We start from the raw sequence: 12,575 nt of genomic DNA, 5'->3' as shown, positions 1-12,575 counted from the left end.
GGCGATGCCTCTGCTGGCCCAGGGAGTGGGAGGGGGAGGCTGGATCTGGGGTCCAAACTGTGCTCTTGTGTGGTTTTATGTGACGCTTGGTGCAAAGCTGCCAGGCAGGCTGTCCGGTTTGTCTCTAAAGGAGCCCTCCTCCCTCCCAGTGCTACCTCTGGTGGGCTCAGCTGTGGCTTGCTCCTCTTCACCCCTGCCCCAAACTGCCCATTGTTGATGTGTTTGGCTTTTTGTTTGTTTCAAGTCTAGTTTTCAAATTGGCAGCATCCTGTTTATAAAAAAAAAAAAAAAAATCCATTGTTTTTTCTGGACTAAGCACCAGCCAACTTAACAGCCTTCCTCCCTCGTGCAGCTACTGCAGGGATGGCAAATCTAATCAATACTCCACCGTTTGTCCTTCCTGGGTCCCTTAGAAATAAAAGACTGTAAGCCTTCTCGCCTTGCAGTGGCTTCTGTCGTTCATGTTCCTTTCTGCAATGGGACCTTGCTCTTTCCTGGCAGGACTGGGCATTTCATCACAGTGGAGGCAGAAGCTACAGCAGCTTCACAAACCATTTCATTGGTCTTGTCTCTGCAGACTAGCATGAATTTTAACCCGTTTAGGCTTTAGATTTCTGTCTGTCTAGGGTTGACGCAGCTTTTATTTCTTTATCGCTTTAAATAATTTACTACCAGTTCTCCTGGGTCGCCATCCTGTAGACAGTGCAGTTGTAAACGTCAGATTCTTCACTTGATTTGGCTTGTTAAAATCTGTTCAGCTTTGCTTTTTTCTCTATTTTTCTGCTGCTTAGCCTGGCTCATTTTTGTCTCCACAGTAGTAGCTAGGTGTGTCACCATGGCAAGTATGTGCTGTATCACTAATACAACGTTAGGCAAAAAGTCCTGTCTCCAGTTCTTGCTTTAGTGCTCTTTATTCTCAACACCAGCTCACATAGGTACAATCTCTTTTATAAGAATTTTACAGGTGTCAGTTGTTTCTGACCCAAGTTATCTGCATTGTTTAAGCAAGTACTAGTAGGTACATCTGACAACAGTCATCTCACTGAACAGAGAACCTGTGAACTGGATATGTTGAGCAAACCAATTAATAAGTCCATTGGATTGTTCACAGTCCTACCATTTTACAACTGTAATTTAAAATGTACAGTTCTTCCCAGTTCTAAGCATTTCCCAGAGCTTTGGTTCTAAAATGTGTTTATGCAAAAAAGGAACTTAAAAGAAACCACTTCAGTTTTAAAATAAAGTAAAAAGCAATATCCTTTGTCTTTTGCTTTAGGTGAAAATGAATTGCTGAAGTTTTCGTTTATCAGAACATCTCATGATAAGATCCTACTAAAGTGGGAGCCATACTGGCCACCTGACTTCCGTGATCTCCTAGGATTTATGCTATTTTACAAGGAAGCGTAAGTAGGGAAGTCTGTACAGTAACTCTGGGGAGATGCCAACTCATTTGATCCCAAGCCATGCAGTGCCCTAGTAGCTCTGTGTACTTCCACAAACTGTTTCTGACCTCAAAGAGCAGATTTCAGACCAATCACTGTTACCACTGTTTAATTCTTGTAAATGTGTGACCATTTCATATAACTTTCCGATGTCACTTTACTGCTGCACAGGTGCTAATTACGATCCCTGCGTTAGCTGTGTTGGGTACAGTCAAAATACTCCTCTAAAGAGTAACTAAAAAATCAGAAAAAAGAAAAGGAGTACTTGTGGCACCTTAGAGACTAACAAATTTATTTGAGCATAAGCTTTCATGAGCTACAGCTCACTTCATCGGATGCATTCAGTGGAAAATACAGTGGGGTGATTTATATACATAGAGAACATGAAACAATGGGTGTTACCATACACACTGTAACGAGAGTGATCACTTAAGGGGAGCTATTAACCAGCAGGAGAGCGGGGGGGAACCTTTTGTAGTGATAATCAAGGTGGGCCATTTCCAGCAGTTGACAAGAATATCTGAGGAACAGTGGGGGGAGGGGGGAATAAACGTGGGGAAATAGTTTTACTTTGTGTAATGACCCATCCACTCCCAGTCTCTATTCAAACCTAAGTTAATTGTATCCAGTTTGCAAATTAATTCCAATTCAGCAGTCTCTTGTTGGAGTCTGTTTTTGAAGTCTTTTTGTTGTAATATTGCAACATTTAGGTCTGTAATCGAGTGACCAGAGAGACTGAAGTGTTCTCCGACTGGTTTATGAATGTTATAATTCTTGACATCTGATTTATGTCCATTTATTCTTTTACGTAGAGACTGTCCACTTTGACCAATGTACATGACAGAGGGGCATTGCTGGCACATGATGGCATATATCACATTGGTAGATGTGCAGGTGAACGAGCCTCTGATAGTGTGGCTGATGTGATTAGGCCCTATGATGGTGTCCCCTGAATAGATATGTGGACACAGTTGGCAACGGGCTTTCTTGCAAGGGTAGGTTCCTGGGTTAGTGGTTCTGTTGTGTGGTATGTGGTTGCTGGTGAGTATTTGCTTCAGGTTGGGGGGCTGTCTGTAAGCAAGGACTGGCCTGTCTCCCAAGATCTGTGAGAGTGATGGGTCGTCCTTCAGGATAGGTTGTAGATCCTTGAGGATGCGTTGGAGAGGTTTTAGTTGGGGGCTGAAGGTGATGGCTAGTGGCGTTCTGTTATTTTCTTTGTTGGGCCTGTCCTGTAGTAGGTGACTTCTGGGTACTCTTCTGGCTCTGTCAATCTGTTTCTTCACTTCAGCAGGTGGATACTGTAGTTGTAAGAATGCTTGATAGAGATCTTGTAGGTGTTTGTCTCTGTCTGAGGGGTTGGAGCAAATGCGGTTGTATCGCAGAGCTTGGCTGTAGACAATGGATTGTGTGGTGTGGTCTGGATGAAAGCTGGAGGCATGTAGGTAGGTATAGCGGTCAGTAGGTTTCCGGTATAGGGTGGTGTTTATGTGACCATCGCTTATTAGCACCGTAGTGTCCAGGAAGTGGATCTCTTGTGTGGACTGGTCCAGGCTGAGGTTGATGTTGGGATGAAAATTGTTGAAATCATGGTGGAATTCCTCAAGGGCTTCTTTTCCATGGGTCCAGATGATGAAGATGTCATCAATGTAGCGCAAGTAGAGTAGGGGCGTTAGGGGACAAGAGCTGAGGAAGCGTTGTTCTAAGTCAGCCATAAAGTGTTGGCATACTGTGGGGCCATGCGGGTACCCATAGCAGTGCCGCTGGTTTGAAGGTATACATTGTCCCCAAATGTGAAATAGTTATGGGTGAGGACAAAGTCAAAAAGTTCAGCCACCAGGTTTGCTGTGACATTATTGGGGATACTGTTCCTGACGGCTTGTAGTCCATTTTTATGTGGAATGTTGGTGTAGAGGGCTTCTACATCCATAGTGACCAGGATGGTGTTATCAGGAAGATGACCGATGGATTGTAGTTTCCTCAGGAATGCAGTGGTGTCTCGAAGGTGGCTGGGAGTGCTGGTAGCGTAGGGCCTGAGGAGGGAGTCTACATAGCCAGAGAATCCTGCTGTCAGGGTGCCAATGCCTGAGATGATGGGGCATCCAGGATTTCCAGGTTTATGGATCTTGGGTAGCAGATAGAATACCCCAGGTCAGGGTTCCAGGGGTGTGTCTGTGCGGATTTGTTCTTGTGCTTTTTCCCAGCAAATGGTGTAGTTTCTTTTGGTAACCCTCAGTGGGATCAGAGGGTAATGGCTTGTAGAAAGTGGTGTTGGAGAGCTGCCTAGCAGCCTCTTGTTCATATTCCGACCTATTCATGATGACGACAGCACCTCCTTTGTCAGCCTTTTTGATTATGATGTCAGAGTTGTTTCTGAGGCTGTGGATGGCATTGTGTTCTGCACGGCTGAGGTTATGGGGCAAGTGATGCTGCTTTTCCACAATTTCAACCCGTGCACGTCGGTGGAAGCACTCTATGTAGAAGTCCAGTCTGTTGTTTCGACCTTCAGGAGGAGTCCACCCAGAATCCTTTTTTTTTTTTTGTGGTGTTGGTAGGAAGGTCTCTGCGGGTTAGTATGTTGTTCAGAGGTGTGTTGGAAATATTCCTTGAGTCGGAGACGTCGAAAATAGGATTCTAGGTCACCATATGTTCGTGGGGGTGGAGGGGCAGAAGGAAAGGCCCCGAGATAGGACAAGATTATTTTGCTGGGCTAAGCTCATTCAATTCAGCACTTGTTATAGAAGCCGTAGATTTTGTCACCTCTCCATTTGCACTGAGGAGTGGGGTATTTCTGTTCCCTTTCAGACTAGAGCCATTTTAAAAAAATCAGGGATATCAAACTGGCTCTGCTGAGGCTGACCGCAGTTGTCCTGAACTAGAGCTCACCCCCCACACCAGAATTTCTGTGAGATGTGGGTAGGCATTCACTGGTCTGTGGGCTCAAATCAAAGCCCTTGTCAACAGGCAGAAAGCTAAGTGAATTGATGACACCAGAGGTAAAATAAAGATTTCACAAAATCCCTTCCCAGGCAACTGCACTCCCTTTCATGAACTCAGAGCTTTGAGCTGTCCCATGGTAGGGAGCCCTTGCACAGCTCATGAGCTGGAGCTTACTTGGGGAGCTAAAATGCATTTTAAGGAATGGTACTTCTGGACCCTCTGACTGGAGGCAACTGCACTTCTGGAAAGGAGCATTTCCCTGTGTCCTGTCGAGCAGGAGAGAGCTCTATAATACTTAATTTAAAAAAAATAGTTTAAACAGTAAAATTTGACTGCCTCAGTTTAGCTGGTAAGAAAGCAGGACTGGCCAGTATGACTCAGTGCTTCCCAAGGAAGGTGACTTCCTGCTGAACTCCCAGATGATGAATATTTCCTTCCCTATGTGCCAGATGTTCTGTAGGGACTACTTCTGCCCTGGCCCATCTCCTGCTCGCTCCTTGGGGTTAGATTATACTGTGGCTGGAGGAATATCAGTCTTTCTTGTCTGGATGGTTATAGAGCCCATGCCCCTGAATTCCATTTTTAAAAAACAAACCAGCCCAGATGTGAGAAGGCTCTGGGATTCCTGAGCATCTCTGGGCTCCTTGAGTGCTGCTGTGGTGTTGTTTCAGGTGTAGTTAGTGACAAGAACTAGTTTGGATCCTGGTGAGAACTGTTCTTTCCCCACTGGGTTCTTCAAGCAGCTGTTCTGAGCTTCCTTATAACGGATCAAGTTACAGGCACCTTTGTCTGATTGCCATTTCATTCCATTCTCCTAAACCAGCTGTAAATTATTGGCTGTCCTTTAGCAGAGCGGCAGATTGAGTAGGGCATCGTTTGGGACAGGCTGTATGAACACAAGGACAAAGGTCTGTCTCCATATGTTGAGAAGCAAGAGTAGAACTCCTCATTTTTGTTTGTGGAGAAGCTTTGGGTTCTGGCTGTCTCCTGCTTCAAGGCGTCAGGAAATAATGCCCATTCCCCCTATCCAGCCCCACTCACTGCTAGGTCATTGCACCATGGGCTCAGCGGGTTTGTTTGAGGTTGTTGCATTTTCCTTTACCTGCAACTTCCTTGGTGGCTGCTGCAGTGAGAATAGTGTTCTGCAGACCAGTGGTTTGCTCTGGCTTGGTAAATCCTGTGTCTGTGGAGCAGTGACTGATGATGATTTGTGGCCCCACTAGACAGCTGGATGTCAAGATTCCAGGGTTCCCGACAGACTTCCTGGACAGACTCTCTTCACCTCTCTGTGCCTCAGTTCCTCCAACTGTAGGGTGGGGCTAATACCCTCCACCCGCCCAGATTTTGTGATGCTCTGTTTGTAAAGCTCTTGGCAATCCTGGGATAAAGGATTATCATGGTCTTTGGTGTTTCATATTTGTTGTGATTATTTCCTAAAAATCTGCAGTTTGGATTCTATTAACGTGAGGCTTTTGTCCTTCTCTTTCCCTTGAAAAAGTCCATACCAGAATGTGACGGAGTTTGATGGACAAGATGCCTGTGGATCAAATAGTTGGACAGTGGTTGATGTTGACCCTCCCCCACGGTCAAATGAGCCTAAAGCGCAGGCCCAGCCAGGGTGGCTCCTGCGGGGGTTGAAGCCATGGACTCAATATGCTGTGTTCGTTAAGACACTGGTCACCTTCTCGGACGAACGAAGGACATATGGCGCAAAGAGCGAAATTATCTACGTCCAGACCAATGCTACTGGTGAGTGCTTTCCGATTCATGTCCCCTTGCATATGGCAAGGAAAAACATACCCACCAAACTCCTTGCCTGAATGGTTCTTGGTCTCCCCATTGGCGCTGTGTGCCCAAATATAATTCACGCAGGCTCCTCGTTCGTTCTTTGTGCATGAGCATGTTCCCATGCTGGTATAACCCTGCTGCAGTGTCATCGTGTGCCACTGAATCTCGGGTGGGGGAGGCCTGAATTTTTTTCCGTGCTGGACATTTCTCCCTTCATTTCTGTTTATTTGCCTGGTAAAGCAAACTGTTGAATCAGGACAAACCAAGTAATGCTGGAAAAAGGCAAGTCCTAATGTTCTGAGTCCTGGTTGGAAGACTATAAGGAAATAATATATGAGGGAATGACCCTTCACAGGGGAGAGAGCTGAATTAAATCCCTATAATTACTTACTTAAGTGCTAGCAATGTGTGTTTTCATTGTGGAGAAAACACAAAATATAAAGATAGTCCCTGTCCAGAGAAGAGACAGGTGACATCAGGTGCGTTGGGAGATCCAGAGTAAGATTTTTTTCCTTCCCTTATTGTGATGATGATTATCAAAAGTGAGATCAGGACCTGGGTCAGTTTGTGTATGCTTCATTCAGGGGGCAGTGAGAGGGCTCCAGTTTCATGAAAAACGTCGATCAACTGTACCAGACAATAGGTGAGACTGGTACTAGCACTGCCAGGAGTCCTGTGGGGAGGGCAGGGTGGTTCTGATCCTCCTGTCTCTAAGGTGGGGCTGGCTGAGCGGGGTAACACAGTAACTCTCAATTCTGGGAACCTCTGCAGACGGTCACAGGACAGACGGTTTGGGGGAAATTCCAGACTGGCAGGGTGTTGGGATCACTCTGCAAAAAGTAACTGGGTGGTGGAAGCCAGGGCGTGATCTGCTCGGTTGTAGGCTGGCTGTTGGTGTCAAGGCTGTGAGCCACAGCAGCATGGCACAGAAGGCACCCAGAGTTGCAGGGCAGGCAGCGACACAATCCGTCCTTGGTCTGGGTTGAATCCCAAAGTGCCACAACAATTCTTGCCTTGTAGGTCTCTTTTGGTACAGTGATGTGAGTGACTTCTGTGTCTTTCTCCCTTCAGTTCCCTCAGTCCCATTAGATCCAATATCGGTTTCCAACTCTTCATCCCAGATCATTCTGAAGTGGAAGCCGCCCTCTGAGCCAAATGGGAACATCACACACTACCTGGTGTTCTGGCAGCAGCAGCTGGAGGACAGCGAGCTTTTTGAACTCGACTACTGCCTGAAGGGTAGGTGCCCTTTTTGCCCATCCTGCATCCTGGGTTTAACATTCAAGCTTCTGGGCTCTGCTAGTCTCATACTACTGTGGGGTTTCTTTCTCTGCCAGGTGGGAGGTGGGTGGGACACAGGATCGTGGTGTGTTAGTGGATGATGCTCTTGGAGCACACAGTGATGTAGCCAGAGCTTTTAAGGCTGTGTTCTCCCACTGTCTTTTGCATTGACCAGGTCGTTATTGCCAGGCCCGCCATCAGAGATCATGAGGAATGGCTGGTTGGTTTGTTGATTGGTTGGTTTGAACACAGTAAAATCAGATGTTTTAACCCTTCTGGGATCTGCCTTCTGCTCTTGCTTCTCTTAATCTGGGTAACCAGTTTTATCAAAGCTAATAAGAGTGAGATGAAATATTGTTGGCCTTCTGGAGACCTGGGGTCAGATTATTCTGATATGTAACCCCTTCCGTGGCTTCTAGATCTGTCTTGCGGCTAAAGAGGTTTATTGGTGTCTTTCTAAGAGTCATGACACTGCAAGCACAGATTGGGGCCAAAGGCTGTTTCACATCTGCAGACTAGAGACTTCTGGACCCAAGATGTGAGAAGACTGGCTGTCTGAATGTTTCATGAATCCAGCAGTAACCCCTAGTTACAGGTTATAGTCTTCACCCCAGCTGGCAGTCATGTTAGAAGCCCCTTTTGGCTACAGCTAACAGGAGTATGCTGGGCTTAATCCTAGTTTGAAAGCCAGCGTAGGCAAGCCCTAAAATGTGTCACCAGTGAACAATGCCCCGCTGTCTTGCTGCATGTGTCGTAAACATCCACTGAAGTGGTGAACTCTACCTCACCTAGGACCCTACTTCTAACCTCTGGTCTGCCAATCTGTACACCCCTTTCAGGGCTGAGGAGGGCATCCGCTATGCTGTATGCTGGCCCAGCGTGGCTAAGCAGAGCTGACTTAGTGTTCGGAAATTCATTGGACTGGCGCATCCATGGCAGGATGGTTCACTGCTGCTGGTATAAATGTGACAAGCTGCCAGCCAGGATGCTGCATCTGGATTTCAAGGCTCCATGGGAGGAAGAGACATGCCAAAAGGAATGTCAGCTCAGTGGCCTTCAAGGAATAACCTGGAAATAGTTCTGACTTTTTTAATCTATGTGACTTAAACTGCTGTGCCAACCAGCTAGCGACTTTTGCAAGATGGTGGGTGTGATCTAAGAATTCTTTTCTCCATAGGACTAAAATTGCCGTCGAGGACTTGGTCTCCTCCTTTTGAATCTGAAGACCCTCATAAATATAATCAAAGTGAAAACGAGGACATCAGTGGGGAATGTTGTTCCTGTCCAAAAACTGACTCTCAAATACAGAAGGAGCAGGAAGAGTCTGCCTTCCGCAAAATGTTTGAGAACTATCTCCACAATGAGGTGTTTGTCCCCAGGTAACAAACCCTGCCGCTGCTACTGTGTTTAGTTGGCTTTGGGGTGGGGTAATGTAAATTGACAAAGTGAAACCAAAGACTGAAGGCAGGGTTTGGTCATGTTGCCAGTCTCTCCAGGGCACTATGTCAGACAAGGGTATCTACCGGGCTGTCCAGAGAAATATCTGGATGGATACGTGGCTGAGACTGGTGAAACTAGAACTCGAACAACTGATGTTACCTCAGATTTGGGAAACCCCCGTGTGCTGCCTGATCTCGGCATTCTCCTCAACCAGACCTCATAAGCTGAGAAATCTCAGTGAACTATTAAAAACCTGGAAGCTTATTTAAACTCATGTGATGCCAGAAATGGCTGTTTCTTCTGCCTGAAACTTTTTTGCAGCTTTTGCGCAATAGCCACTTAAAAATAAAAGAAGAAAAAGGGAAGTTTACCATGCCACAACCTTGTCTTTTACTGCGGTATTTGCGGTCTTCCCTGTACTTAGCATGGGAAATACCTCCGATACCATGAGGAATGTAACTGCTGTGGGTGGTAAATGGCCTGTTTTGAATGGCACACACTGTGTCACATTAAGTGACGTTGAATGTGTTCGCACTTCCTATGAGTTCCAGAGAATGCACTATGGGAATCAAGTTGGGGTTGGTAGTAATTTGCTCTCTAAACTATCATAATGAGTTTCAGGCATCAAATCTGTTCTTTGCTAGTTGCACTTAACCAGAAAATATTTATTTGCAGCTGCCTGACAAAGGCCTAGCTATGACAATGAACAGTTTTATTAAAAGTGCAGTACTAACAGCATTCCTCTCTGTGAGCCTGAGTGAGTAATGCCTGCCATTGGCACATGGAAGCATCTGCAATGTCCCTTACTTTTCTATTTCCTTGCTGCTTGTGCCGTGCAAATGAGCAGGTTTCAGTGCGAAATGTAGAGCTATAGTGGGATTGCCCAGGACTCTGGGTACTCAGCAGCCAGAGAAGATACAAGCTATTATAACATAGGCAATATCCTCTGGATCTAGGCAAACGGTTCTTATAATGTGATTTTTAATTTTATTGTGCAGCCAGCCCAGGATGCTTCTCAGGCCAATTTCTGGGGTATGTATTCTAAGAAGAAACCAATAATCACGACACCACCTTGTCAGCCTGCTAAGGGAGAAACCTCCAGCCCTGTTACATTAATTAATTTACTAACACAGGGCCCCTTCACTATCATAAGCCAGCAGCAGACACGATCCTCCTGACACGCAGTCTGCCTGCTAGGTTGCCTTTTGTGATGGGTTTCAGCTTGTGGCAAAGTGAATTAGAGGTTGTTTTGCTGCTATTTCTTGTCTGCCAATCTGCTCCGGGGCAACTTATCCAGGGTCTGGCAGCAGAATAGGATAGGTATTTAATTCCATATCTCATTTCTGCCGCCGCTAACTGCCAATGGCCTCTTCCGTAACAGCATTGCTGAGACCCTACTTGAAAGCAGAGCCTGCTTGGTCATGAGAAGGAAGACCAGGCCCTTGTAGGAGACTAGCAGGAGGCTTGTGAAATTGTGCAGGGATGTAAGCAGAAGGTGGAAGGGGTAGTAAAGAGGGGCCCATCTCCCCACTGATTGCCTCCCTGTCTCATCTCCTCACTCCCTGTTGGCTCTCCTTGCTTCCTTTCAGCTTTTTTCCTCCTCCTTTTCCCTTCCCTGTTTGTTACAGGAAACCTGTTCCCCAGGCAGTGTCTGTGCCCAAAGCCATGCCCTGCCACAGACACACCCAGCCAACCTGAATCCCACTGCTTCACTTTTTTTTTTCTGACCCAGTCTCAGAATTCGGGCTGGGAAGAAGTGTCACAAGGACTGCTCCCTGGCCAAGTGCAAGGCAGACTGAGTGGGGGTGGGGTGGGACTTGCGTAGAACTTGTAGCTAACTTCCTTTTGCATTGATAAAACAGGCTTGGGATTTCTTAAGGCACTGCCTTCCCATAGCCCCCTTCCTAGTCATCAGTAGGGAACTTTTCACCCCAGCTGTGAGCTTCGTGACTTCCTCTTGCAGCTGAACAAAGTGGTGGTCACAATCTGATGTTTTGTTTCTTCTTTATTACGTTGTTTGCTCTTGTACTGGAAAGAGTTTCACACAGGGATGAGCAACAATAAGGAAGAGGCTTCAAAAGCAATTGGGAAATGAGAGCTCGAATGTGGGTGGGGGGTGGGGAGTATGGCATCGGGGGAAAAATAGAGCAAGGCTCAAATGCTCCCTCCTCCTGAAGGCTCGCCCCTGAGAGAGGGCTCTATGGCTGCTACTGAGCCAATAAATGCTTCTGATTCAGCCATGGCCATCCCTGATGGGTCTTCCCCGGTGTCCCCCTCCTCTGGGACTGATCACTCTCCCACAGCGCTGCTAGACCCAGCCTCTCTGGGGGACAGGGAAATCTGGAAATGGAGACCAGATCTGGGTATTTCACATAGGAAACCACTGAAGCCACCAGAATAGCCTTGGGTTGTATTGAAAAGAGAGGCTGGAATGACAGCAAGGAGAGCAAAGAGGATTTAGCAAGGGAGTTGCTTTAAATCTAGGAAGGGATAGTTAATTATTTTTGTCAAGATCCAAATGTATTGGTCAAGGTCCAGACTCCAGAGGAAAAAAACCAAACAAACCAACAAGAAGAAGTAAATAAAAAGACTTTGGGGTCTGTCTTGCGGTCCAGATTTGGCCCGTGGTCTGCCCATTGACTACCCCGATCTAGGACAATAAAAGAGTTGGAGTTCTTGACTTTGCAGCCTCAGAAGCTTTTCTTATTCTCTAGCATTTTAAGAGTTCTTTCTGTATTTTTCCATTCACAGCTCTAGGCGAGAGGAGAGTGCCGAGTAGCACAGCTCTCATCAGGGATATTATTGTTGTACTTGTGAAAAACAAAAACAATCTCGGACTTGGAAAACTGCTGAGTCAGCACTTTATAAACAGTGGGGAAGAGTTAAATTGTGAAGTGTAAAGAAGATTCTAGTTAACCATAAAGATTCCTTGGGGTGGGTGGGAGGTGATCTGTTTTTTATCGTGACCTAGAATTGCATCTTTGAACTCTGCCTTATTGTTAGAGGGCACAGTTCAGAGCAATGCCCAGACTGGGAGAACAACAACTTAAAAAATGGTTTGTCTGGAGTTAATTAGTAATTACAGGAAGAGAAATCTAAAGCCGAGAATGTGCTGTGCTGAGCCTGCCATTTGGTGTCACGTTCTCTCTTGCCAGTGAATTTGTCCGTATTACTGTGCAAAATATAATGTTTAATGTTCGACGACATTTTAGATCTGCTTTCAAAGTGGTTGCATTTGTTTTTTCAGAAAAATAACATCAGGGAATGGAACTGAGGACTCTAGGTAAAGACCTGACCCCTGCAATCACCTGCTGCAATTTTAGTTAGCCAATCATGTGCTTGATAGTCTGAGGGTGGCAGTGGAAAGTTCAATTCAGCAGCAAAGATTTGCTTCAACAGCTTGTTGCATCTGTAAACTCTGGAGATGTCCATAGTGCTGGTTCCTTTCAGATGACTCGCTTTAATAGCAAACATCACAATTGTTCCCTTTAACGTGTGATTTGGATTTTAACTGCCTGGTAACAGAGTGATCAAAAGCTCTCACTGCGGGAAACAGGGAACATGGATTCCCCTCGAGCAACTGACATTGGTTGTTCCTGACATGGCTTGGATCCCCCAATTTGCTCAGAGTTCCCAGCCTGAAATTCCTAGTTGCAAATGCGATCACAGGATTCAAACACTGCGTGT

At 46.1% G+C, this 12,575-nt stretch overlaps 1 protein-coding gene across 3 annotated transcripts in view; it reads left to right on the top strand.

Moving 5' to 3' along the window:
• The window catches only part of INSR (insulin receptor), a 105,004-nt gene that overhangs the window by 71,783 nt on the left and 20,646 nt on the right, over positions 1–12,575 (top strand). For 2 of the 3 annotated variants that reach the window (XM_037886057.2, XM_043536032.1), the window contains exons 7-11: positions 1,277–1,403; positions 5,878–6,128; positions 7,239–7,406; positions 8,626–8,827; positions 12,136–12,171. In XM_037886057.2, the coding sequence (XP_037741985.1) occupies positions 1,277–1,403; positions 5,878–6,128; positions 7,239–7,406; positions 8,626–8,827; positions 12,136–12,171 (784 nt within the window). The remainder of the gene's footprint in view (positions 1–1,276; positions 1,404–5,877; positions 6,129–7,238; positions 7,407–8,625; positions 8,828–12,135; positions 12,172–12,575) is intronic. The other variant, XM_037886056.2, reaches the window with a different exon arrangement.

This window comes from Chelonia mydas, chromosome 25 (genome assembly GCF_015237465.2).
Source record: "Chelonia mydas isolate rCheMyd1 chromosome 25, rCheMyd1.pri.v2, whole genome shotgun sequence".
Classification (NCBI taxonomy): domain Eukaryota; kingdom Metazoa; phylum Chordata; order Testudines; family Cheloniidae; genus Chelonia; species Chelonia mydas.
This window is presented reverse-complemented; position numbering and strand designations above follow the sequence as displayed.